The sequence below is a fragment of the Cucurbita moschata genome, unplaced genomic scaffold (genome assembly GCF_002738365.1).
Source record: "Cucurbita moschata cultivar Rifu unplaced genomic scaffold, Cmos_1.0 Cmo_Scf00002, whole genome shotgun sequence".
Classification (NCBI taxonomy): domain Eukaryota; kingdom Viridiplantae; phylum Streptophyta; class Magnoliopsida; order Cucurbitales; family Cucurbitaceae; genus Cucurbita; species Cucurbita moschata.
The window spans coordinates 7,517,179-7,543,325 of record NW_019268518.1 but is presented as its reverse complement, the minus strand read 5'-3'; the positions used below and the strand labels follow the sequence as shown (position 1 = coordinate 7,543,325).

General features: G+C 36.9%; 6 protein-coding genes across 10 annotated transcripts in view; 3 read left to right on the top strand and 3 right to left on the bottom strand.

The window, feature by feature from the left end:
- The window catches only part of LOC111462845 (probable magnesium transporter NIPA4), a 6,351-nt gene extending 3,485 nt beyond the window's left edge, over positions 1–2,866 (top strand). For 2 of the 3 annotated variants that reach the window (XM_023106629.1, XM_023106620.1), the window contains 2 exons: positions 2,109–2,214; positions 2,299–2,866. In XM_023106629.1, the coding sequence (XP_022962397.1) occupies positions 2,109–2,214; positions 2,299–2,399 (207 nt within the window). In that variant the 3' untranslated portion in view covers positions 2,400–2,866. The remainder of the gene's footprint in view (positions 1–2,108; positions 2,215–2,298) is intronic. The other variant, XM_023106639.1, reaches the window with a different exon arrangement.
- A 340-nt stretch (positions 2,867–3,206) lies between these two features.
- LOC111461074 lies at positions 3,207–7,738 on the bottom strand. Its single transcript, XM_023104532.1, has 7 exons — positions 7,118–7,738; positions 5,855–6,685; positions 5,261–5,616; positions 4,546–4,757; positions 4,154–4,410; positions 3,843–4,021; positions 3,207–3,725 (listed from the first exon to the last, which is right to left on the bottom strand). Exons 1-7 carry the CDS (start codon positions 7,371–7,373, stop codon positions 3,642–3,644), a joined length of 2,175 nt encoding a protein of 724 aa, XP_022960300.1. The 5' UTR covers positions 7,374–7,738; the 3' UTR covers positions 3,207–3,641.
- Positions 7,739–9,474: 1,736 nt separating this feature from the next.
- LOC111456137 lies at positions 9,475–10,480 on the top strand. The gene has a single exon (XM_023097915.1). It carries the CDS (start codon positions 9,577–9,579, stop codon positions 10,168–10,170), a length of 594 nt encoding a protein of 197 aa, XP_022953683.1. The 5' UTR covers positions 9,475–9,576; the 3' UTR covers positions 10,171–10,480.
- Positions 10,481–12,540: 2,060 nt separating this feature from the next.
- On the top strand, positions 12,541–16,716 carry LOC111459586 (receptor homology region, transmembrane domain- and RING domain-containing protein 2-like). Its single transcript, XM_023102572.1, has 4 exons — positions 12,541–12,899; positions 13,183–13,413; positions 14,096–14,500; positions 15,772–16,716. Exons 1-4 carry the CDS (start codon positions 12,761–12,763, stop codon positions 16,329–16,331), a joined length of 1,335 nt encoding a protein of 444 aa, XP_022958340.1. The 5' UTR covers positions 12,541–12,760; the 3' UTR covers positions 16,332–16,716.
- A 204-nt stretch (positions 16,717–16,920) lies between these two features.
- Positions 16,921–20,678, bottom strand: LOC111459596 (protein disulfide-isomerase 5-2-like). Its single transcript, XM_023102583.1, has 5 exons — positions 20,258–20,678; positions 19,227–19,330; positions 18,617–18,990; positions 17,960–18,264; positions 16,921–17,505 (listed from the first exon to the last, which is right to left on the bottom strand). The coding sequence occupies exons 1-5, from the start codon at positions 20,471–20,473 to the stop codon at positions 17,179–17,181; spliced, it is 1,326 nt and encodes a 441-aa protein (XP_022958351.1). The 5' UTR covers positions 20,474–20,678; the 3' UTR covers positions 16,921–17,178.
- A 226-nt stretch (positions 20,679–20,904) lies between these two features.
- LOC111430363 (transcription factor TGA7-like) lies at positions 20,905–24,879 on the bottom strand. Of its 3 annotated transcripts, XM_023066590.1 has the most exons (10): positions 24,532–24,879; positions 24,082–24,220; positions 23,361–23,533; positions 23,193–23,267; positions 23,036–23,095; positions 22,877–22,954; positions 22,742–22,805; positions 21,787–22,058; positions 21,416–21,637; positions 20,905–21,296 (listed from the first exon to the last, which is right to left on the bottom strand). In XM_023066590.1, the coding sequence occupies exons 3-10, from the start codon at positions 23,517–23,519 to the stop codon at positions 21,078–21,080; spliced, it is 1,149 nt and encodes a 382-aa protein (XP_022922358.1). In that variant the 5' UTR covers positions 23,520–23,533; positions 24,082–24,220; positions 24,532–24,879; the 3' UTR covers positions 20,905–21,077. The 3 variants fall into 3 exon arrangements, with proteins under 3 accessions (XP_022922358.1, XP_022922351.1, XP_022922367.1); XM_023066583.1 differs by lacking the exon at positions 24,532–24,879 and having other exon boundaries at positions 24,082–24,278; XM_023066599.1 differs by lacking the exons at positions 24,082–24,220; positions 24,532–24,879 and adding an exon at positions 23,990–24,012.
- Positions 24,880–26,147: the final 1,268 nt, after the last annotated feature.

The following is a 26,147-nucleotide window of genomic DNA, read 5'->3' as shown; positions in this document are numbered from 1 at the left end:
TTTTTTTTTTTTTTTTTTTTTTTTCTCAAGTTTGTGATAACTATCTTAATAGAACAGAGAAACTTCTACTGCCAAGTCACAGTGAAGCTCCAGTGTCCCTGACTCTCCAAAATAGCTTTTGATTCAAGTAAATCCTCCCTATCCTTTCCTGCCTTTTCATACATACTCATCATAACTAACCAGTTCCTTTAGGCCCACTACTAGCGCCTTTGTTCATGTAAAGAAGCACCAAACTATGCTTCCTCGTCTATCAATGCCGCCAGTTCCCTGCGTACTTTAATTCCCTCTCCTTACTGCCTTTTACTCTTCTAATGTAGGTATTATAATGCACAGTGGGTCTATCATTATATTTTATCTAGTTTCTAAGATCGAATTTTTAGAAAGTTTCTAGGATAGAATCTTATCTATTTTCCAATTTAGTTTTTTTTTTAACGGATCATCTTATCTATGACTACAAGAAGTCATCTATCAAATAAATCTGAGCCGCCATGGAGTTTTTCCAAATTTCGGTGTCTCTATGTAATATGGAATCACCCCAAGGGAAAGTAAGATTCGGATTACCTTATTGATCAAATATCTCAAGACAAAAAAACTTGTTTGAGATTCGAATCACTCCACAAGCAATATTGATCAAGTCAAGCTTGAATGATTCTAAACATGTAATCTAAACTATAACGAGGAAAATTTTTTGACAATGAATTTTTTAGGTTAACCGGATGAGTTTTCAAGTGGGAGAATTGTTAAGTTGTGGAGCCTAATGTTTAGGATATAGAATTTTTTTTAGAAAATTCTTCATATAGAATTTTATCTAGTTTCTAAGATAGAATTTTATCTAGTTTCTTGGATAGAATTTTATATTCTCTGATTTAGTTTTTTTCATGGATTATCTCATCTATAGCTACTGGAAGTTATCTATCAAATAAACCATAAACCATAGCTGCCATGGAGTTTTTCCAATTTTCGGTGTCTCCACGTATATTTCTCCTTGTGTCTTCTCCCTTTTATTCCTCATGTTTGTGTTTTCTCTCTTTAATTTTTCATGTTCTTTCATCTAGATCCAGCATGTACTTGTGCAATCCTAACAGTAGCAACAACCATAAGAAATATCCAGTTCCATCGAACACAAGGCAATGCAAATAGGTTCCAAGAAAATGACCCCAACTGATTCCATCGGAGTGTGGATGGAAAAAGGTACTTCTCTTGAGCTGTAACGGTTGTAGTTGAAAGAACTCAAGCCAGAAAGTTCCAATCCAATATTGAGTTCACTTTCTGCTATTCTGCAGCCGCTCCCCGTTCTAAAACGATGTTTCCCTAGATACTCCAACTCTTCTCTAGCAAAAGACACTCCTTGAAGCTGGCATTAATTGGTGCTTCTAAAAACGATGAATAGGACACTCAGATGCCCATGTCCAATTTGGTCATTCCAATTCCCTGCGTAAAGAAGAATGCCTTCAGAACACCAACTTGTCTTATGTACTTCCCACTCTTAGATTTTGGTGATGACCCAATTTTAGGTCTAGCTTAGATGATATCGTATCAATAGCAAATAATGGAGAAATACGACTGAAGATTCACATTTCTTCCTACGACATGCCTCATTCCTTTCTAGAACAAATCAATAAGCCTTCAATTGTTAATGTGGAGTGGGGCACTTGATTTTCTCTGATACCGATTGTAACTATTCTAATCAGTTGGTAGAATAATAATGACGAATGACACATTGAACCCATATCATCTTTTGCCTTATCATAGGAATCAATATAATAATTGTTTTTATGACTATGTTCCTTGCTGTTTCGATTTTTTTCTTGCTTTCAAATCAAATAATTAACTTTATCTATGATTCATTGGAACAAAAAAATTCAGGCGGTTGGAAATAAAAAGAAAAGGACTTGATGAAATGATAGGGACTTTATTTTCATTATTTGTAAATATATGTTTTCAATAGTATTTAGGGGTCTATCATTTTTTTCGTTATTATACTTCTAAAAGGCATGCAAGTTGCACTTTTTAATTATATTTCATGTTTATTCTTAAAACTTTTTTGACACATCGGGATAAATTTTCGTTGTTGACGCTGATTAGCCTGTTCCTTAACTTCCCCTCAGGATTGGGATCGACAGGGAGCAATTCAAATTTTCACGCAGATGTGTGGTTTTGTGACGATTCTCGCGGGTACTTTTCTTCTTCACAGAACAAAGGATATGGTTGAGGGTGGGTCCTCAGTTCCTCCTTCCATTGTTTTAATATCATATCAGTTTCAAAACATCTCATATTTGAAGTTTTGTTTCATTACAGCTTCTTCAACGACACCATCTTTTTCGATGCGACATTCTAAACACGTAGAAGATGGTCGTGAGCTCGAAGCCATGCCACTTCAGCGTGAAACATCATTGTGATAAGATTAGCCAGTCATGACTAAACTTGCCGCCATTTATGAATTCACTCTTATCATCATGTCACATTTTGTGCACAAATCTTGGGGAAAGGTACGGCAGCCACTGGCTTTGTGATCGTGAACATTGTTGATAGATTTGAAGGGGAATGCAAGCCTGGTTGGACTACAGACGGTAATCAATCTCGTTTCTTAGAGGAAAATGATTTGGAAGTCCCATTTTTTCTGTTAGGAACCTCTTCGTGGGTTGCAATTTTTGACCCATTGTTCTATATATACTATATCATATCATTCATTCGTATTCACAAAGAAATAGACTTTCTGAGGGATGTGTGGCTCATAGAATGGCTTGGCATAGCAAGTTGGAAGGACCATTTACATACATACTGATTATACTTCACTCATGTACTCCCCCACTTTTTCTACACTTCTTTCTTGATTTAATAGAAATTCGTTCTAGCATTGCCCAAATCATCATACCATGTCACATTTCTTGTGTGGGTGGACAGTTTGCAACAACAGCAAATATGAGGAAGAAACAAATGAAATATTCATCAACAATGTCTACTGTTCTAATATTTTCACAAAATTTTCACAAATTGTGTGGGCGGTGATGGCGAGTGTGGTAGTGATAATGAAGGTGTTCAAAAAGCTTCTGTTTTTTCATAGCTTTCGCAGGATGCTCAGAGCTTGGACATGGGGATATATCCTCTTGTAACCTATTTGTTTTTGGAAATAGAAGAATATTTTTACTCTCCCAAAAGCCTCGTATATCATTAGCTCAACTCAAACTTGCAAAAGAAGCAAACAGTTTCGAATGAACAAATGAACTGACTGAACTCTGTATCAATCGGCTTGAAAGTATATAGAATTACACATTTATATTGTCACAGAAATGGTACAAATGAATTTAGAACAGCTTTCCCTTACCACCAAAAGAAGCAATGAATAGAAAGTAAAATTGGCATTACTAAAACACTAGACCACCTCCCTGCCATCCTCCATGGAGATGCTTAGTAGTAACTGCATCGTCCAACTCTGTTCAACAATTTGTTGGGATAAGATAGCTGAAAAATCCACAAATCTCAATTACAAAATTTGATGGAGTATTTTGACTGGCAGGCAGAGAGTCCATGACTGTCGGACCAGAGGGCGATATATGCATATATTCACTAAGCACTCAAGGAAGTGTATGGCCAAGCGAATTATGTCAAAACCAGCAACCTCAAAAATATATATAACACATTTACTCAATTGCAATTTCCTGAACAGTTCGCTTCTCATCCGACCTGTGACGAAACAATTTCGCTATTTTTCGTCTCTCGCAGTCCTACAAAAACAGGTTGAAGAAATTGTTAAATCAACAAGGTTCCATATTGAGCAATTTTTGGACAAGCCACATGTGGACACTTTGCTAATAAATTTGTACTGAAAATTGATTGCTCACCTTGAACATATTAAGATAAAAAGGTCTTCCAGGATTCATCCTTACTAATTTCTGGTATGTATATGCAAAACTAAGTTGATCTCGGGGAGTAAATTTGTCGACTTCATTGAACCATAGGCAAGAGAACAGATTAGACATTGGAGTGTGGGCCCTAATGATGAAAGATCCTTCAGGCACATCTGCATTTGTCGGCAGAGAAAAAAAACTCACGTCAATGAAATGAGAATGGAGCAACCGGGATCACTAATTACGTGCAATCTACTCCCAAAAAAAATTAAAAATAACGAGAGAGGAGGTTGTTAATAACATACTGCTGGGAAGAAGCTTGTTTGTGCCTGATGCATTAAACCTCTTCAATCCATCAGCCTGGTAAAATGCAAATTGTTCATCTATGATACTATGGTTGTACTTGTTTAATCTCTTATTCTGAGCCACCTCTTCCCATACACAATGTCTGTTGTAGTGATTTGAAATGGCAAATTCATTTCCTTTTCGCCATAAGAAGTATTCCAAGATGAGGAGAGGGTCATATTGAAGACGCAACTTACTATCCAACCAGATCGAATACCTGAGAAAAGTAGGCAAAATATTAGATAAAAGTATTGAATCTTGGCCACACAAACTAACCATTTATTTAGATTAGAATTCAGCAGAGTTTATGGTAAGGATAATAGCACCAAGTTTTACATCGTTGCATTTTCACCTTGCCGAAGGAAAAATTCGATGTGCCAATAATTTTGGTATTTTCCCAACTCTTCTCATATCAGTGTACGGTAAATTCTTTACCACAACAATCTTCCATAGGCCAATAAAACCCATTCTATCCACTGTTTGACCTTCTGATGAAAGAGTCTCCATGGTAACTTCATCCATAAACATAACAAAGCAGACATTTTTTCTTGAAAAACGAGTAACCTGAAACAGAGGCAAACTGGACTGAACTATAGAGTCTACCATTTCAAAAGAAACATATGGTCTGAATAATATTAGATTACTGGGAGCACATACTCATAGATCCTTGACTTGCACACATGCACAAGCTAATTCGGGAAAAGATGTTCACAAGGAAAGAAAAGAAATCAACAGGGGAAGGAAAACACGGGAGATGCAATTAAAGAGAACATTGAGAGAATCATGATAAAGCTGGAATTTCATAAAGAATGAATACTCATCTCAAGATCTATCTTATAAAAGTAGTCACCCAGTTTCCTTAGAAGCATGGCTTTCCAATTCTGTGATATATGACCAATGACATATAATATGAGACCATCATATGCATTGGACAATAGTTTGATCATGGATAAGCAGTAAAAGTACATTGTACGATCAGGACCTATCATCTGTCGTTTTTCAATTTAACTCATTATATGCAAAGTGCTACTTGAAATTCCTAACTAAAAAATATATATATATTATACCGATTTTCCAGTTGGTGATCTCAGGCGATCTGAATTCCCGAATATACAGGAGATTACGGCAATGTGGCATCTACTGATATAATTGGAATCATCTTCTGCCAGATCAAATCCCGTACTTGCAAAACTCTTAGGACCCTTCACAAAGCCACAACTTATGTTTTGATCCTGTGCATAGAATGCTGCCTGACGTTCTTGCAATGTTTGATGCCCTGCAAATCTAGGCATCCATTTTTCTTCATTGCTAGGCTTTTCCTCTGTCTCAATGTACTGCAAAGTAAATCTAACAAATTTTTTACTTTCTAAAGGTTCAAGAATTTGTGCCGTAGAGTTTAAGAACTTCATCTCACATGACGAACCTGCCAGTTGGGGTTTCAAAATATCATTATACAGAACATTTTATTTAGATCCTATCAAACAAGTAGAAAAGTAAAATGTCACGTCCGATCATCTACGTATAATACTAAAGCTAAGTTTAATGCACATCAACATTACTTGCCCATGATGCATATGGCTAAGTTAAATGGACTCCAAATCTAGAAAGAAGCTGTTTTACAAACGATACATTAAACCCTCCAATTTATCAGAAAGCAGTACCTGAAAATTTTCGATGCTTTGGTTTCTTTCTCAGATACAATTTTGACCTCTTTGTATGCTGACCATTAGTGACACTAACATGTTTGGAATTTTTGTTAACCGCATCAGAATTTTTGGAATTTGACGTATAATCCTTGTCCAATGAATGTTTGGAAGCCTCAACATTTTTTTCACCATCCTGCCAATTCTTGGTTTCTCCATTAAGCATATTGAGGGATTTCCTATGGTCATCATTGAGGGATTTTCCAGTCTCAACAACATCAAATGATTTCCCAGAGTCTTCCTTTGTCGAACGTGCTGCATCAGATTGGTCCTCTTTCTCGTGTTCTGTATCACTGTCTTCATCCATAGAAGGATTTTGATTATCACTTCCATTATCATACTCATCATCTGTGTCAATAATGTCATTCCAATTTTCCAAATCATCTTCATCAGCTACCTGGTCATCTTCATTTCCATGTTTTCCCAATTGACCTGAAGTCTTTATCGAAGCCTCATACTCAGCTTCATACTTCCTCAGCTCCTTTCGCCCAGCTTCATTGTATAGTCCATGAGAATGTTCAAGGAGTGATTCTCTGTGGCCCTCACTCACTTTTGCTGGAACATCACCCTTGTCAGTATCCTTGTTGGTAGTAGGCACATGTTCCACTGCATCCTCATTGTAATCTTGGTCCCTTCTTCGATCATCCCCATCCCAATACCTTGAGTCACGGCCATGTGCAACTAAACCTTTACCAAACCTGACTTTGGTTGTCTCTGTTCGAGTAACATTTGCAAGGAAATCAGGGTCGTTCTTGAAGTCATCATCCTCAGCGTTGGAATTGCTAATTTCTGCATCAATTTATTATCAATCAGTTAAAGGCTACCAAGATTTCATAAGGATTACTGTAACTAGAAATTAACAGAAATCAACTATACAAACAAAACAATTGGAGCGGCAAAAAAACGTGGCTAAACAAACAGACCATTATTCAAAAGATTTAACATCTGGATTGCACATAAGTTCACTAAGCAATCCTCTGCAACAAACACATACTAAACTGGGTGGGATAGAAAATAGTGATTTCAAAGTGACCATTAGGTATGGACGTCGGGGGGAGGGGGATGGGGTTGGGGAATAGAAAGTGTTGCCACGTGCGTGAGGACTAACTGATATCATTTCCAATTCCATACTGCAAGTTGCAAGCTCTTCTCCTACCTTCTTACAATGTTTTTTTCGCCGCATAAAAACTCAAAAACCAGAGAGGAGAAAGTAAAACAGACCTTTGGTGTCCCTCAATAAATAGTAATAAGCTAAAACGGTGAGGACAAGAACAAGCGAGAGAGCAAATATAATTGCCCCAACCGAGATCCCTCTGCCCTTATCGGGGCGAGCTGCCCTACGAACCCTAGCCTGCTTATACGGCGTAGTACGAATTCCCACCGCAACGTGATCGGCAACGCCATTGTTAGTTGAATGGAGCGCATCATGAGCCCTTGGTCCATATCTATCCGTCCCCGACTGCCTGTACTGAGCCATTCACATATTCAATCATCCAATCCCAGCAATCTAGCGCTCCTCTAACTCGAACAGGACAGAGTGGAGTTCATTCAATTTTGCCCAATTCGGAGGGACAAAGAAGATCACAAGAAATAGGGGAAATGAAGTGTGAGGAGTAACTCGACAGATCTGAGATTTGAGAGTGGGATTTCCAGATTGCTGATTTAGTTAGTGGTGTGTCTATCCATGGCGGATGGGAGATGGAAGGAGGGAGATAACGGAAGTGGTTTGGTTTGAATTGAAATGCTTTCTAAGTCTCTCACCCAACTCTGCAATCGTTCATCGACAAATAACGCTAACCCATATGCCTTGGAAGTTTTAATAATTTAAAATCCAAAAAATTTACGACCATCAGCCTTAAAAATAAAGAATGATCCATTAACACAGTTCGTGAATTTCATAACTAAAGATGTTAAAATTCAATAAATTTACACCATTTATACGATCGTCGTCGAGTCCTATTGGACTCAGAAATATCACCAGTACACAAGCGAGGGCCATTGTCTCTATTGGTACGAGACATTTTTTAAAAATTGAAAGAAAAGTCAAAGTTATAAGAACAAAATTATTTTCGATGGTTGTACTGAGTTGCATTTGTAAGTTGCAAAAGGGAAATAAAGATAATAGAGAGCTGACAACATACAATGATAGTGATTATGCCGAAGATGATGAAGATGACAAGAAAACCACTTTTAATCATGTGTTTCTACTGTGTGAAGAAGCTATGTCTTGACCCTCCAAAAAACTAACATGTAGTTACTTTGTCCACTACTAAAGCTGGGTTTGTGGTAGCTACCTCTTATTATTGTCAAAAGGTGTGGATGAGAAGAGTACTGAAAAAGCTCGGTCATTTTCAAGACAGATGCATCACTATGTTACGTGATAACATTTTTACCACTAAGCTATCTAAGAATCTAATCACGCATAGATAAAATTTCACTTCCCGAGTGATTTGACATTATGTTATGTAAGAACCATTTGTAGATATTATAGCAAAACTATTTAAGTTGGATCCGTTCATAAAACTGGTGAGTCAATAGGTACGTGTATAGTGTCTTTGTATGAGTTGGGTTGATTGAGAGATGATTGAGAGATGAGACAACGACCTAATATTGTGTGTTATGGGGCCATATTGGAAGTCTCCTCTTCTTCATTAATACCTACCTTTCCATACACATTTCAAATATACCAAATATCTCCTCTTCTTCATTAATACCTACCTTTCCATACACATTTCAAATATACCAAATATTCTCTTTTTAATATTCCCACCCCAATATTCAGTTCACAGCGAAAAAAGAAAAAAAAACCGCCGTGAGCCACCGCAAGAGAGGATATCTCTCCGCCGCAGAGTCCATCTCCGGTGCGAATCCTGGGAGCCGAGCCGAGCCTCGAGAGAAGTGCAGTGTTAGCGGAATGTAGGGCGAGAAAACCATGGCTTCACCACATGATGGATACGGATCTGCTCTGTCTCTTCCACTTGTTTTTTTTTTTTCTTTTTTTTTCTTTTTTTTGGACAATTCTCAATCTCAATGAAATCTTTTGACCTCTTTACTTGATGTTTATTATTATTATTATTTTAACGATAATAAATAATCAGTAATTGAAGAGCATCATCTGTACCGTTGACCAATGGGAAATTGACACGTGGGTTTTGGGTGAGTAGTTAAATTTGTCTCTCGTGATAATTACTCATAGTTTCTTATAGTTTAATCATGGTTAGAAATGTCAATAAAGAAAAAATAACTAATTATGAGATCCAAATTTTTTTTATTGGATGTATTATTTTGTTTGAAGTAACGAATTTAATGTGTTGAATGGGATTATTTGATGCCTCACTAATTATTCTAATCACGAAATTTTAATCATTATTTTTTTTTTTTTGTAATTAATAAAATGGAGTGAATTTGAATCTATAACAAAGATATATTGATACCAAATAAACTAAATTAAGATTAACTTAAAACACAAACCAGCGTTGACAAACAAATTAAAATGAAGCTTATTTTAGAAGGAAAAAAAACCCAATAATAATAATAATAATAATAATAATTCAGGTATATATATATTACAAACAAATTTCTGAAGAAACTTGAAGTGGGTTTGTGTTTGTGTGCTCAAATTCTCAAATTCCCCGAATTCTCAGACAGAGAATGTGAAGAATCGGAGAGAATTAGCGGCGATGTTTCAATCTTCTCGCCGGACTCGTTCTTTCTCTTCTTCTTCTCCTTCCTCCTCCTCCTCCTCCTCCTCCTCCTCTCGCGGTTCTTACTATTTTCCCGATGACTCTCCGCTCTCCGCCGCCACTCCCATCCGATCATTCTCCGGCAGCATTCCCTTTTCCTGGGAATATTTACCCGGAATCCCCAAGAAACAGTCTCCAGCGAGGCTTCGGCTAGATTCCGCCTCTCCTCTGACCTCTCTCCTCCCCTTGCCTCCCATTTCCACCACTCTGCCGTCCTCCAAGCGCTTCGGATTTCACGACTGGAGGAAATCAAACCGCCAAAATTCACAGCGAGATCCTTTCTTCGACGCCTTCGTCGAGTGCTCCAAAGAACCTTCCGCCGCCACCGCAGCTGAGCAAGACCCGACTGCCGAGCTCTGGAACAGCGGCAGCAATGGCAAAGCGGTTTCGAGAAGCCTGAGCGACCGATTCGGATTCTTGAATCCGAACTCTTCTTGCAAACGAACCTGCGGCGTATCGGAATCCATCGTGTATCGTCCGAGAAGGGGGAGGAGTTCGTTCGATCTGCTAAACCACCGCAACGGTGGGTAAAATGCGGCCATAGCCTCCGCCGCAGAGGGGCGTTATTGGATGGTTGAATTACACGTTTGTTTAGTTTAATTAATGTGTGTGTTTGTTGAAGTGATGGGTTAAATCGGAAATGGATAATGAAATGGGGTTTGTTTAATTGTTAAATTGGGTTAGAGCGCTGGAATTGTTTGTGAATTACGTCAAATTAGGAGTTGAAATCAGTGTGTTGTTTGTTATGTGTATTATTTATTTCTCTTATAATTAATTGTTCGTTTACATGTGACGCCTTCCCACTATGTTTTTGTAATCTACGATATCATCAATTTCCAAATTTCTTCTCTCTCTCTCTGTCTTGCACAGTGTGTGTGATTAGATGGATTTAATAGGTGACTTTAGGGTTGTTCAGCTACCACTCCACATCTACTTATAAATTAGTACCCAACAATTTTTTCTATTATTTATAAATGTTTTTTTAGCGGTATTATTTCAAGATTGTAATAGTTCAAGCCCACCAATAGCAAATATTGTCGGCTTTGATCTATTACTTATTGCCATTAGTCATACGGTTTTAAAATGCATCTATTAGGAGGGATTTTCATATTCTTGTAAAAAAATGTTTCATTCCCCCTCCTAACTGGTGTGAAATCTCACCCTTTACCCTTTTAAAGGTGCAATGTACTCGTTAGTACACCACTTGATGTCTGGCTCTAATACTATTGGGAGTAGTTCAAGCTCACTGCTAGTAGACAGTAAATTATGAAATCTCATATCAATCGAAGAAGAGAACGAAATATTTCTTATAAAGGTGCGAAAATCTCTCCTTAACGAACATAAGGGGAAAAGAATCGATATTTGTTTATAATAACGTGGATAAATATTGTTTTTGGGTTGGATTTATGTTTTGTTTTGTTGTGTGTAATAGTACTTTAGGGTGTGTTGGACCAATTATTTTCATTTACAATAAATATCTAAATAATGGAATTTCAAAAAAGAAGAGGACACGAAGTGAAAGCCAAAGGAGTCATGATGAACACCATCACCCACCATTTTTTGTATCCCAACTCTCCATTCCTTTTTTTTTTTTTTAAATATATATATATATATACACCTTAACTTAATTAAAAAAAAAAAAAAAACAGGAAATCATGAAATATTAAATTATAAAAAAACTCAATTTAGACAATTTTTTTAAAGTTGTATTAATTAAAATTAAAAAATTTAATGAATTAATTTAGATTCCTCAAGTCATAATTATTCTTAATTGATTTCACTTAAAATCAAACTCAACATTATCAAAATGCCAATATTCTTTTCTTAAAATTTTACCTAAGTAACCAATAAAAGTAGTCATGTAATTCTTCTTAAATTATTAGAGAAATTAGAGAAATAAGTGAAAAAAAGGAATAAAGAAAATCGTTTACGTTAATTATGCATTAACAAATTAGAAGCGGAATTCTAACAAAAAAAATAAAATAAAATAAAAGAATAAACAAGCTTTCTTTTTCTCTTTTTTTTAATGCTTTTGTAATTTGATTTATGTTATATATCAATGAACTATCCCATAATCCAGATAGTGCGTGGCATATAGTGGGCGACAAAATCTCTGTGCTGATCGACAGCAATTATAGTTTTTTTTTTTTTCATTTCTTTTTGTAATAGAATAATTCAAATTTCACATAATTTATCGTAACTTTTAAAATTATATAAAAAAAATTAGATTCGCAAATTTAAATCTTCATAATTTATTAAACACTCTAATAAATATACATTTAACTTTATTTATTCAAGTAAACAATACATAAAACTTGTAATTTGAAATTAGACGACCAAGTCTCCTACTCAACATAATAATAATAATAATAATAATAATACAAAATGAAATTTAAAACAGTTTTTTATTTTAAAAAAAGAAAAAAGAAATAAAAAGAAATAAAAAAATTATTTGTCGAGGTAGTATATGACGTTGTCCCGTATTTTTTTGGTTAGTAATTATTTTAACTAACCAAAAAAAATATTAAATGAGCAAATTTAATTGAGATGGGGACTGATTGAAGGGAAGCACGTGCGAGACAGCTAAATGTGTGAGAGCGAATGCACCTTCATCCTCCATTTCTATTAAGCAATCGCCTTGGCAACAAGGGAAGTACGGCCATTTTAAGAAAAAATATAATAATAATAATAATAATAATAAATTAGTACGAGGGACCCTCTTCATATATATATATATATATATATATATATTTATTTATTTATATTTAATTTTCAGATTTCCAATATTCAGATCTGGCCGACGCTAAAAAAAAGTAAAAATATATTTTAATCATTAATTACCATATTTTCTCTTTTTAATTCGAGAATTATTATTACTTTATTGGATTATCCTCTTTATCATTATCAGACTTTTTTTCCGCATTGTTTCCGATTTGTGGTCGGAGCAGGCACATTCATTCTCGAGGGTGTATCTCTCAGCGAATCAAAGGAACGCAGATTTTCCTCCTGAGAGATGGAAGCTGATGTTTCCATTGATTTATCTAAACCCTCGTAAATCTGTTCTCCGTTTCGATCTCTATCCTCTCCTTTTTCTCTCTCGCTGATTCGTGTTCTTGGATTCATGGCTTTGAGTGCTGCGAATTCAGGTCTTGCGTTTTTGTTTTTGCTTCTTTTGGTTGGTTGTTGCGGCTCTGCAGCTAATGTGGTATTGATTGGGACCAACCTTACTCTTTCGATCGACTCCATTGAAGCTGATTTTGGTTAGTTTTGTTTTTCCTCTCTGTTTCAACCTTTGCCTGCTCCATTCAACTTTAAAATTTTGATGTGTTAATTGTATTGTGTACTGGTGCGTGCTTTGATTGAATGTCTGTGCTCTCGTAATCACTAGTCGTTGTGACTTGTGCCGCCTATAGGCAAGGATTAATTTTATGGTTTAAGATTCTGTCAAATAGTAAAAGGTGATTTAGGAAAGCTATTACGTTTTGAGAAGATGAAAAATATGTACTACAGGCTGCTTATGGGTTCTGGTTTTTCTGATTTCAGCTCCTACAATAGCAAGTTCGGGGGATCCTGGGGTGTTGTATCTGGCAAATCCTCTTGATGCATGCGCCACATTGGAAAATAAAGTTCAGCTGCCTCTAACCAATAGTTCACCATTTGCGCTTATAATTAGAGGAGGATGTAGCTTCGAGGATAAAGTGAGGAGAGCCCAAGTGGCTGGATTTAAAGCTGCAATTGTATATGACAATAAGGATGGCGGTGGCCTCATTGCGAGTAATGACTTTCTACACTATTAACTTCATGCCCGTTCTCCATTTGTGGAAGTGAATGACTTCTTTTAACTATGGTTCTGTTGCGTTGCATGCTTCAGTAATTGGATATCTGTTGCGTTGCATGCTTCAGTAATTCCATTTACTTGTAGTGTAGATATTGAATTAAATTTAGTAGTGACAAATATTTTCTGGAAAAAATAGCCCTTTTTCTAAAGGATCTTGTCTAGAAGACTCCAAACAACAAAACCACCATGGGTTGGCTTAGTAGTCAAGAAGGAGGGACTGAGTTTAAGCCATGATGACCACCTACTGAGATTTAATATCCCACGAGTTACCTTGATGACCAAATGTAGTAGGGCCAAGTGACTGATGAAGATAGTTGAGTTGTGCAAAAGCTAGTCCTGACTAACGAATATGAAAAAAAATCCAAACAACATGATCAAGTGCCTTTCCAAACTTGATTTATCAATCTAAACTTTGTGCCCATACTTGGTTTTCAATTATAAGGTTTCTCTTGGTTTTCTACTCTGCTAATGGGTATGCAGTTATTTGGTTAACATTGTATCGCATGCATAAGAAGAAATGTTTTGAAAAGTGAGCTGCTTTATGCACTGTTCTACAAAGACACAGAGTTTTTTGTAAGCTTGAAGATTTTCTGGTCATAACTTTGAAGAGGTTTACAGTGGCAGGGAGCTCAGCTGGTATTAGAATACATGCTGTATTTGTTACTAAATCATCCGGTGAGACGTTGAAGAAGTACGCAGGCTCCGCTAACGTTGAGATATGGATAGCTCCAAGCTTTGAAAACTCTGCATGGTCCATCATGGCCATCTCCTTTATTTCTCTTCTTGCAATCTCTGCAATGCTTGCTACTTGTTTCTTCGCTCATAGGCATCGAATAAGACGAGGACATCCTCGATCTTCTCATGCTCGAGAGTTTCGGGGCATAAGCAGACGAGTAGTTAAAGCAATGCCAAGCCTCATATTTACTACTGCTTTAGAGGATAATTGTACGTCAGTAACATGTGCCATATGCCTTGAGGACTATACTCCTGGTGAAAAACTCAGAATTCTACAATGTCATCACAGTAAGTTCACTCCTTTTCTTCTAAAATTTATATTTTATTGTTATGTATATATATTGCATTTATAGGAATACTAGTTATGCTCCTTGTTATGGTGTGTTTATAATAAATGATCTATAGCTCAGAGGCCCAACTTTTGCGAATTCAAGTTTATAATAAATGAGCTCTTAATCTTTACAAAAGGAGTATAACTAAGGCCTTAACCACATATCCACCGAATTCTTGTTCCTACTTAAGGCCTGAGAAATGTGGTCTCATGCCTTTCAAAATCATGTCTGAGAGATTCTTTGTTTAGTGGGATGATTTAGATGTCAATATTTTTCATCTTATCTATCATTGTGATGAACTCCCAAGGCAATGTTCCATCCCCCATTGCTGCCCTCCACGTTTCCTTGACACAGGAGCCTTCCTTATTTTGTGACACTACAAAAAATCTAGGAAAACATCATTAGGGCTGAGAGGCTGAGACTAGTAGCCAGGGTTTCAATCCATACCCTCAAAGCCTTTTATTATTCTTTTATCCCTTAATGGACCGTCATCTCCTGAAAAGTAGGTTATGTGCTCATTTTCAGTTTAATTATATGAAGAGAGGCTTCAGCCTACAAGGGCAGTCCCATTATCTAAGGCCTGTGGTCTCTAAGTAGCACGTACATAGAGGTCGCATGTAGCGAGCTTAATATGAAAATCCCTTGTTATCTATGAAGAAACTAATAGAGTTAGATAGGGCAAACTAAATGTGATCCTTTGGGTGGACATGGACTTCATACCCGGTTACGTTTAAAGATTAGAGAGTCGTGCTCCACCAATATATAAACACACACACACACACGTGCAGAGGCTTCAAAAGGAGGTCGAAGCTTCATGATTCTCTGAGACCATATACTGCTTGATGTTTTCATCTCAACGTGAGCAGTTAACCATGTTTCTTTTTCCACAAATACTTCTTACCACCTGATTCTGTGGCAACTACGATATATTCAACGAAAATCTCTTAGGTTATTTTGTCAACAAAGTCTCATTTCTTTTCATCAAATATCCAACCCCAGTTCACCCCATTCAACCACTAACTAGCTAAGAATTCTAGTAGTTTCCTTCGACCCTGTGCTTACAGGATCAAGATTGCACAAGTAGTCGTTATGCGTCTTTTTTCCTTCTCTTTTCTTTTGTCATGCTATACTTTGCTTACATGCATACCTGCATTTGTTTCATATATAATGATCTAGCTAACCACCTGTGATTGGTACTGAAAATAGTTTAATTGTAAATGATTTCAGAATTTCATGCCTCCTGTGTGGACTCTTGGCTTACTGCTTGGAGAACTTTCTGCCCGGTCTGCAAGCGAGATGCAAGAACTAGCACCGGTGATCCACCACCTTCAGAATCCACTCCATTGCTTTCAAGCATTTCCAGCTCTTTCGCTTCCTCCTCAATATTATCTTCTGCGAGATCATTACCGCCAAGCTCTGCCATACAAGTATCCCTGTCATCAAGATCACTTTCGGCATCTCGGAACCACTCTCTCTCTACCACCCCTTACCTTCAGCATTCTGTTAGATCCACCTTCTGCCCATCTCCATCCCAGAGATCAGTCGAACTCAGAAATGCATCCTCCCAGAGATCTTATACTTCGCATTTGCTTTCACCATATTCCTCGTGTTACCCGTCCATATCACCTTTACACTCAAGATACATGATTCCGCTTATTCCGAGTCCAAGCAACACCTCACCAAGCATAATAGGCTCTTCCAGTCATCAACATAATCCCTTGCATATAAGCGGGTCAGCTGCAAGTTTTTCTCCATTTGCTTCAGCTCAGTCTCTTCCTGAATGCTGAAACGGGCGCGTCGAGAATCCTTTGTTCAAAGACATTGCCATCCTTTTTATGTAGAGGTTCTTCGGGTATGGTTGAATTATGGCATATCATCTTTGTCTGTAAATCAATTCCTTGGTTCCTGTATGGCTCGCATCATTGTATATTTTTTCATAGGATGGCTCCATTTCTTTTGGAGTTGTAAAGTGAAGCAGAGTGTATACTTCTGGGGTGGGTTTGAAATTCTTTTACGGATCATGGGATTAGATACACGGGGGACTTAGCTTAACAACTGATCAGGATGCAATATATTACCGCTTCTCTCTCCCTCTTCCTTTCTTGGAGGCCTGAAAGGATCGGTTTAACACAATTATTTGAAAAGGAGCTTCTGTATTTCCACATGCATCAATCTTTGCTTATTTGTATCTTTTTTTTTTTATTGGTTTGTTATTTTCTTTGAATTGTAATGGCTGATAGAGGGAGGGCTTTTCTCTACATCAGGGGAAAATGGACTGTTATATCCTTTAGAATATGGAAGGATGGGTTTAGGTAGCTAACTTTTTACAAAAATATCAACTGTGATGAGATGCTTCCAACTATAAAAGAGCCAACATGAACAATATCTATCTGCATAAGTCAATTCGATTGATCCAAGAAACCTAACTTTTACAAAGTAAAGCATAAAAAGCATACATCAAATATAAGTTTGACTTTCGCAAGGGGTAAAGCGCTTGGGAACAGATCACCAAAAAACACATTTCATCAGTTATTTCATGGCTCCCAAGATACTTTTATGTCTGATTCTTGTCAATATCTGCTTCCCTAAGCCGTTCAAAGGTCATGCTAATAATTAATTCACCAAATTTCACATTCAATCTTCCTTGTCACCAGCCCTGTACTCGGTCCTTTCAACCTGTGAGGTAGAGCTGCCACTAATTTGGTCAACCTGATCCCGAGCAGGAGTATCGACTCTATGATATTCGTTATCATCTTTTGTGAGGTATTGGAATAGCATTATTACTGCAACTATGAATACAATGATGTATACACTCTTGGTGCCTATCATTGAATTTATGAAGCCAATAAATGAAGGACCTGCAACTCTTCTTTCTTCAGTTCTCCCTTCCCTATATCCTTGAACAAATTTAGAGATTTCCGATGCATGGTCGTTCCCAATGATGCTTTCTGAACCAATAACCTATCAAACACAATAACAGAAAAACTACCTCAGTATGATATGTACACATCTTTTATTTTATATTTGTGAGTGCTCGGACCAGTTTATGCACACCTCGACTAATTTCAAAATCTTTCTACCCATTAAAGACTCAGTACATGCATGAGTGATTGAATGTTATCATATATACATGTCCAGTTATACTCATAGTTGGGCATGCATGCATGTTTGTCGCTATTCCTAACTAAAAACAATAACATGCTCGAAGGTTTACTATTCAGGGTGAATTTGAAGACAAATATTCAAGAAACTTTGGTTTGTCACAAGTTTTATTACCCTACGGCAGTACAAAAATTGTGAACATATCCACTCAGACAAAGTCCTAGTAATGTGACATCGTAACAGAGAAAAATCTAAATGTAGATGATTGAATGAACATGCTATACAGTATCATTTGCCTTCTTGAGGGACTTACCATTAAGTATTCCTCCTTCCCATCCCAAATGATCATTTTTGGTAATGTGGTCTTCTTGTCCCCAAATGAATCAGCAAATTCTCCCCACTGTTTAGCCCCGACATAAGCAAACACCAAGTCACGATTAGCAGATGCAGCAGCCTTCAATAAATTGATCAAATTCTTTGTCTGGTCATCATCCTCATCCTTCACTATTGTGAGTGCTATTTTCCTCTCATCGTCCTTTAGTAGCTTAAGTGTGTCGTAGTTTATGGGCAGAACAAGAGGGAACAAGCTTTGTTTTATGAACTCCTCCAAGAATTTATCTGCACAAGTAAAATAGGAAGGCTTAAACAATTTTATCTAGCATACATATAACATATCGATGATGGAGAGACGAATCAACATTCAAGCACCTAAAGGGCATATACACAACTATATACAGAAGAAATGATATTGGGATATTCCTGGCAATGGATAAAAACTCAACCAGACATCTTGGTGTAAACAAGTAACAGATAAGAATTCAAGCAGTTGGGAACTTAGCCCCTTAAACAGTTCATACTAGGTATAGCATCCTGCATAACAAGGTTTTGACTCCGTCAATCCATTCTGACGACACGTGGATGTGAACACATGCAAGGTAACTTGACAGTGGTAGTTGATAGACAAACCAACCTTCAAAGGGACCATAAAAAATGCTCCGTTCATTGTTGTAATTTGGATGGATAGAAACCAAGGCAGGAACTTTATCAAAATCATAAGATACCATGATATCCTCCGAGAATCCCTTGGCCACTGAAAACCAAGCTTTCTTCTTGTACTTGATAGCAAATTTAGAAATAATAGATTCATCTAAACCGAAACCCAAATAAATAGGGAAGTAAGGCCCAGAAGCTTCAACAAATTCATTAATCGATGAGTCTGACTCGAGAATTGAGACATCCGGGGCAACAAATTTCTTCAAATAACGGACAAGTAACTCTGCTTTCCTTGGTCCATAATAGTCTACTGGAACGCCATGCATGAAGATCTTGATTGTAGGATAGGCACTACAATTTAAAAAAATGCTCGTGTTGTTAGAAGAGAATCATAGTTTGCCTTTCGAATATAATTGAAGAACTGGTATTCAGTAGCAAACTCCCCATTAAGAATGGAAATGGTCTCTTGGAGATTCGCACTAAAACTATGCATCTAATCTAAGAGACACAACCAAACTCCAAGCCTGTTGAAAATAAACCCACATTGTTTACTACATGGAAGATGTGAATAAAAGGAAATAACATACTCAACGTCATATTTTTTAGCAAGACGAGTAAACTTGTCAGCATTCAGTTTTGCAAGAACTATAGGCTCCTTCAATTTGGCAAGCTGAGGTGCAGCAGCGTCCAACTACACAAATAAAAGAGAAAATTAACCAAAAGAAATAATACATATTTTGTGCATAATAGACTGCAATGCAGGGTGCGATATCTGTACTTTAGCCCGACGACAAGTTCCAAGAGACTCAAACAGCATTTAGCACATTAAAAAGAATATGGAAAATCACATGCAATAGAATGGCTGCAGAATAACAGCTGCAGTCCAAATAATGTACCGTGCTAAACGGAGCAAGAACCAAGAACACCTCATCCGGAAAGAACTTTACAAGTAAACTATCAAATTGTTGACAGTGGAAGAAAATAGAGAGATTTTGAAGCTTATTGGTAATAGTAACCCAAAGCCAAGCGTCAAAATCTACAAACTGTGAATCATTGATGCACGAACAAATTTATTAAAGAAACTTCTACTCTTTCGAAGAATCATCTCCCTCGATATGAAGTGAGAGCCAACTTTACAGGAAACTCCTCCAAATTTTATTTGAATATTATGAAAATTCCATAACGAATTTGAAAGTGAAACTCACACCACAAAACTGAAGAAACAAACAATCCAGATCAGAAATCTCTTTACAATTGAGATTCTCCTGGAGATGAAATTAGGCCACTCAATTTGACCAGATGGAAGCCGACTTAGACAAATCCATATATTCAAAATCCTCATCGCTACGAAGACAGTTCAATCGGAAAACATATATGTCACGACCTCCATATTATTGACGAACTGATTCGATACACAAATAAGTACTAGAAGTCCTATTCGATTCTGTTTAGTTGGCTCTACACATCCATATTAAGGTTTTAATAAAAATTCCTTTGGTTCACCCATCCACGTATCCAAAGGGAGATCAAATGATAACAGAAAACAACGTAACTAAAAGTGCGAATCCGACGAATAATCTAGAACAATGGAAGAGAAAATATGAGGGGACGAAGGTACCTCCGGAGAAAGACGCTTGCAGTGGCCGCACCAAGGGGCGTAAAAGTCGATCAATATGTAATCAAATGAAGAAATGGCGAGATCGAAATTGGATTCGTCGAGCTCCAACACCGTTCCATCCGCCGTGAGCGGCAACTCCGAGCTCGAAAAGGAAGAAGATGGCAGTGCTAAGATTGAAACGAGGACAATAACCACCGCTTGCCACGATCTCTGCATCTTCAGAGTGTTCAATTTGATGAGGATCACGATCTCGATCGTCCTCCTGGTTTCGATTTATTTCTTCTTCTTCTTCGTTTATCAGCTGCTCTTAGTACTGCCGAAGTTGTACGTTCAATTCATTTCTAAGCAGCAGATTTTGATTTGTGAGGTCTTCGAAATCACTTGCGAAGTCAGAACTGCCTCCAAAACAATTTTGTTTTTACTCATTTCTTTTATTTTCTCTTTTCCAAGATGTTTTAGTTTTTATTTTATCAAACTTAATAAAGTGATAATAATAGTTTTCATTTTTTTAAAATAGAGTGGGTTTGTTAGCCTTTGAAAAATAAATATTTTAGAGTGAAAAGTCCTTTTGTTCTACCTAATATCATTTAATTGCATTATTTATATTTGGGATGAAAATAAAATTACTTCGATTTCAACTGGGAGTATATAAAAACAAAATTTTACTATATTAAATTAATGAACTAAGTTTGCTTACACTGAGAGCATTATAGGAAGGATTGATATTTACATTTTTTGCAAACCAGAGAACTTGGATGCTAAAATGTGCCTAGCAGTGAACCTTATACCAGGATTTATATCTCCCTTTGTAGTCTATGCCTTAATATGGTGGCTGGAACATGTCTGAACCTTTCATGGCTCCGCGTTCGCGAGGTCGAGTGGTCCAGAGGGAACTGAGAACACGGAGACGATGGAAGTACTCGCCTAAAGCGAGCAAGCCTTGTGCTGCTTGTTTGGTGGTTAGGATGTGAGACACTCTCTTCAAAGTTTGTTGCCTGAGATGGTCTGCCTGTTCAAGAAAAGAGTAACACACGCTCGGCTGACCGAGTGACAACGGTTCACGGTTCAGGACCGAAGCAAAAACTATTGTCATACACTTATCATTCTCAGAAAGCCAAATCAAGTCCATTTGATGTGAAAGAAAATGCAGTACATTACCTGGCTTACAAAGTTCTCCAATGCTTCTAGCCTCTCCAGCCCATCACCCATCTGAGAAATATAGCTTCCAAGAGGATCATTGGCAATGCTGAGGGATAGATTCTGGTGCAATTTTTCCATTCCCTGTGTGAGCGCGTCTTCGGCTTGCCGAGACGACTGATGCAACTTGTGGATATCGGCTCTTTGTTGTTCGTTTAACGGCCCGAAGTATGGCTTCAGAACCTGTCAGCATATATGGGAGGTTTTTCACCATCTAAACCAGGATCCTGATCTGTTATGTGGCTATATAATGCAAAAGGAAAGGGAGAACGTGCACATATTGGCATAGTAAAGTTCAATTTTCATTACGAAGTCGAATAAAAAGTTGTTACGTTAAGCAGCTCGGATGGGCGAAATCCACCAATCCAGAGGAAAAAACGCTCTGCTGATGATCTCCATGCTCCAGACATTAAATAGAATACATCAGCCTTTGCAGCATTTGCCTTCATGCAAAACAAGTTGTGGTAATGGTTTAAGCTGCTCTCCACCAAAATTTGGAGTTCCATATCGGTTACATGAACTTGCAACGCTTTTCTCAGTTCAGTGACCTGCCTCTGTTGCTCCTCGACCCAGTGATTATACTCCATCTCAAATGCAGCAATCCCTGAAAGTTACATAGCAGAAATCTCAGATTGGAACCAGCGCTCGAGTTTTTTTCTTCTTTATCTAGATGAACATTACAACTCAGTTACACTTCTGTTTGTGTTTAAAGAGAAACAAAACCTGCTGTTGGATTGGCGAAGAAAGAAGGTACATTAAAGGTACGATGTAACCGCCCAAGCCTACCGCTAGCAGGTATTGTCCTCTTTGGATTTTCCCTTTCGGGTTTCTTCTCAAGGTTTTTAAAACATGTCTGCTAGGGAGAGGTTTTTACACCTTTATAAGAAATGCTTAGTTCCCCTCTCCAACCGATGTGGGATCTCACAATCCACCTCCCTTCAGGGCTTAGCGTCTTCGCTGGTACACCGTTCGATGTCCACCCCCCTTCGAGATTCAGCGCTCTCGCTGGCACACTGCCCGGTGTTTGGCTCTGAAACCATTTGTAACAGCCCAAGCTCACTGCTAGCAGATATTGTGTTTTTTGGGCTTTTCTTTTTGGGTTTCCCTTAAGGTTTTTAAAACGCATTTGCTAGGGAGAGGTTTTTACACCCATATAAGGAATGCTCAATTCCCCTCTCCCACCGATGTGAAATCTCACATATGAGGTCACTTAGTCAAACTATAAGGAAAATAAGGAGGCACCAATTAAGGTGAAATTGTGTGGAGGTAAGACATGAAATCACAAACCTGGGTTTACCAATCCGCCGAATCCCAAGTGGCTGGTATCTACCACACAGCTTGTGTGTACACCCTGCAACACAGAGATATGCTTAATTGGGTACAGGATAGAGACTGTATAAGAAAAGATGAGCTCCTTCTTACCTTCAGCTTGGTTCTTTCTAGCTCTTGCTCCAATTGTGCCAGCTTCAAACGGCTAGTTTCCAACTGCTGCACATAAACCTACAAGACAAAGTCCAATAAGCCCTCCAATCATGTATCAGATATCAACAAAAACTTGTGCAAATGATCGTCTTTCAGCACCTTTTTCCTCATACGGCTTTTACGAGCTGCTTCTCGATTTTGTGCTAAACGTCTTTGAACCTGCATATGTTTATTGGATGATGTAAACAGAACATGAAGAAAACGAAGGAAGAAAATGAAGAGTGCACGAGAGAGAGCTGGTTCGCAGTCTATTCACCTTATCATCAATTGGTTTGTTCATTTCTTGACTGCTCTCAGGATGATCCATCGATTCAAAAGGAATTAACTCGGGCTACAAACTCAGAAAACAAAAATTACTAGAATCCAACAAGATGATAACCTTGGAACTCAGGTTTTCTAACAAGAACAAAGACAGTGTTCTCACTTTATTGTCTACACAGTCATCCACTTTTATAATAGGCGATAAAAGTGGACGACTGTAGGCGTTTCCCCATGAGTTGATCTGGTAAAATGGCTCATAGATACCCATATTTGAAGCATAGAGTTGAGTGGATGAAGAGCTCATACTCTGTTGACTAATCATAAGAGTAAAATGGACTGAAAAGATGGAAAAGGGAAACAAATTAAGAACTGAAAAAGACAATTCAGCCATCCTTCAATTTTGAAAAAAGGTATGCCATACAGAATAATTGATAGAATTGAAGAACCCCAACAAAAAAAAAAAAGGGGGAAGAAACAATTGGATTTAGAGAAGTATTATCTAAGGACCCAATACAAAATATGGATCGTTCTATAGAAACTATTACATTTCTAATAGCCTGCTTTCATTCAAAAACAAAAACAACAACTGGGTCTATGAGGAGAAAAGATCAAAAGAAGCAAACATGAATGAACACAGCTTCAAAGTCCCATCCCCTTACAATTATGGAAAGAAGCTTATAGCAAGAGACTCCCACATGTACTGCAAATCAATAACAAATAAACACAAGAAGATGCACAGCAAAGCAGGGGGAAGAAGGGGATAAATTCAATTCTGAAAAGAAATATTCAAACCAGTCTTGAAGCGCTAGCCAAAGCCAGAGAAGAAGAAGAAGAAGAAAAGGAAGAACAGAGGTTTTGTTTCATGATGAAACAATTCGAGATACCTGAATCTAAGTTAAAATAACAGTAGAAAATGACCACAGAGAGGTCTGAAATAGTGGGCAGATCAAACCCGGTGTGGAAACGATGCCGCCTTCAAAAGATAATAAGATATGAAATGAAGTTCCTCGCTCATCCACTTCCCTATGAGTTGGAAAGAAACACAAAGAAACGAGAAAGCAACTCAACAATGGAAAAAAAAGGATAGAGAACCCATCACATATATATACAAGTTTATTTTTAACTTTTTCTTCATCCCGCCCACTCGGCTCCCTCTTCTCTTCCACTTTTTTCCCTTTGTTTTTTAGCGCTAAATTCTACCGTCAATCAGCTGTTAACGTCGCTATGACCTCACTTTCCACCATTGGAGGGTTAAGGTTAAGCTACCTCGCCATCACAACTAAACGGATTCTCCAAAACACAAAAACCCCCAATAATTCTACGTTATTTCTTACCCTACGCCTCTCTTTCCGTCGATCTAACGTGCATTTTCCGCCGACGTTGCCATTTCTGTCTGCCCGCCATGAATCTGCAGTCCCGAGGTTGATTTCTATGGCCGAAACTGCAAGTAACTTTTTGGAATAAACTTCTAAAGCTGCCCGGGCCCTGACCGATTCGGCCATGAAATTTGGATCGTCCTTCCCATATTCGAATCAGCATCGTCAACTCTTCTACTGAGTTCCGCGAGATCGCACGAACCATCCATTCCCGCCATAGATTCGAAGCTTCGAAGCTTCAAACACAAAATCCTCAATGCCCTAATAGTCCAATAATGCTTCTGTTTTTTTCTTTTAATCAAAACAAGCCCAATAACAAAATTTCTCCAAACTTTCAAACTAACTCTTGATTTAAGCTTCTAAGCATTATGTGACAAGGGGGAGTTAAGAAATATATTATATTTAAATAAAGTAAATTACACTTTGGACGATTAAGGATAGTTTTAATTAAACATTTGATGAGCAAGAAAAACACCGACAATTCAGATTGAAAGTAAGAAGGAAATGAAGTTTCGAATCTTTGATCAACTGCTGGAAAGGTAATTGATTTTCATACATTGAAACAAATGTCGAATATATTATTTTCTGGAAAATTATAATTTGTTGTAATAATGTAATATTCATGAAGGAATAATATATATATATATATATATAATAATTTTTAAATTTTATTTCTAACCAGACATGATTTATTTATTATTTTTAAATTTAAATTACAAACTTTATTTGACAAAATAAAAATAGTAGGATACTTTTATCTAATATATCTAACTTATTAAATATAAAAAATTATATTTAAATTCTATTGTGTGTATTTAAAGTTGAAGAATATATTAAATAACCGATTAAACAAAAAAATTTAACACGTTTTAAAATTTAAATTTATTTGATATATATATATATATTATAATCAATTGGAAAGAGTTTTGATTTCTTTTATTTTTTCCTATTTGAAGCAAAATATAAAAGAAGATGCTAAAATAAAAATTAAAAATTAAAAAAGCTTCTTTGTGCACTTATTGGATGGAGGAGCATTACTCCATCTATATTTGAACTGACTCGTCCACCACCATCCTATCTTTTTTTTCTCTCTCTTTTTCTTTTTCCTTCTTTTTTTCCCTTATCTCCTTGCGTCTTTATTTCTTTTCAACTGCAAATTCAATTAGTAAATAATTAAAAAGGAAAAAGAAAAAGAGCCCTTTGTTCAGGTGCCACAAATGTATACAAATTCACCACTTTTTTCAAACTAAATATGCACAATTCTTTTATATATATTTATTTATATATAAAGGCAGCCTATTCGTTAAACAATTTTTTTCTTGAATTAGCATTATACTGTAAAATTATTTTATTTTTAATTAAAATTTTTAAAAGTCAAAAGTCAAACAATTTTATCTACTTACCTTATCCAACTATATCCTGCTAATTAAATCAAATCTTATCCCATAAATATCCATTCATCAATAATATCAATAGTATGCTATAGTTTGTTTGTCTGGACATTAACAAGTTTGCCATAAGTTAAAAAATGTATAATTTTAATCCGGGCGAAATTGTATATATATATATTTTTT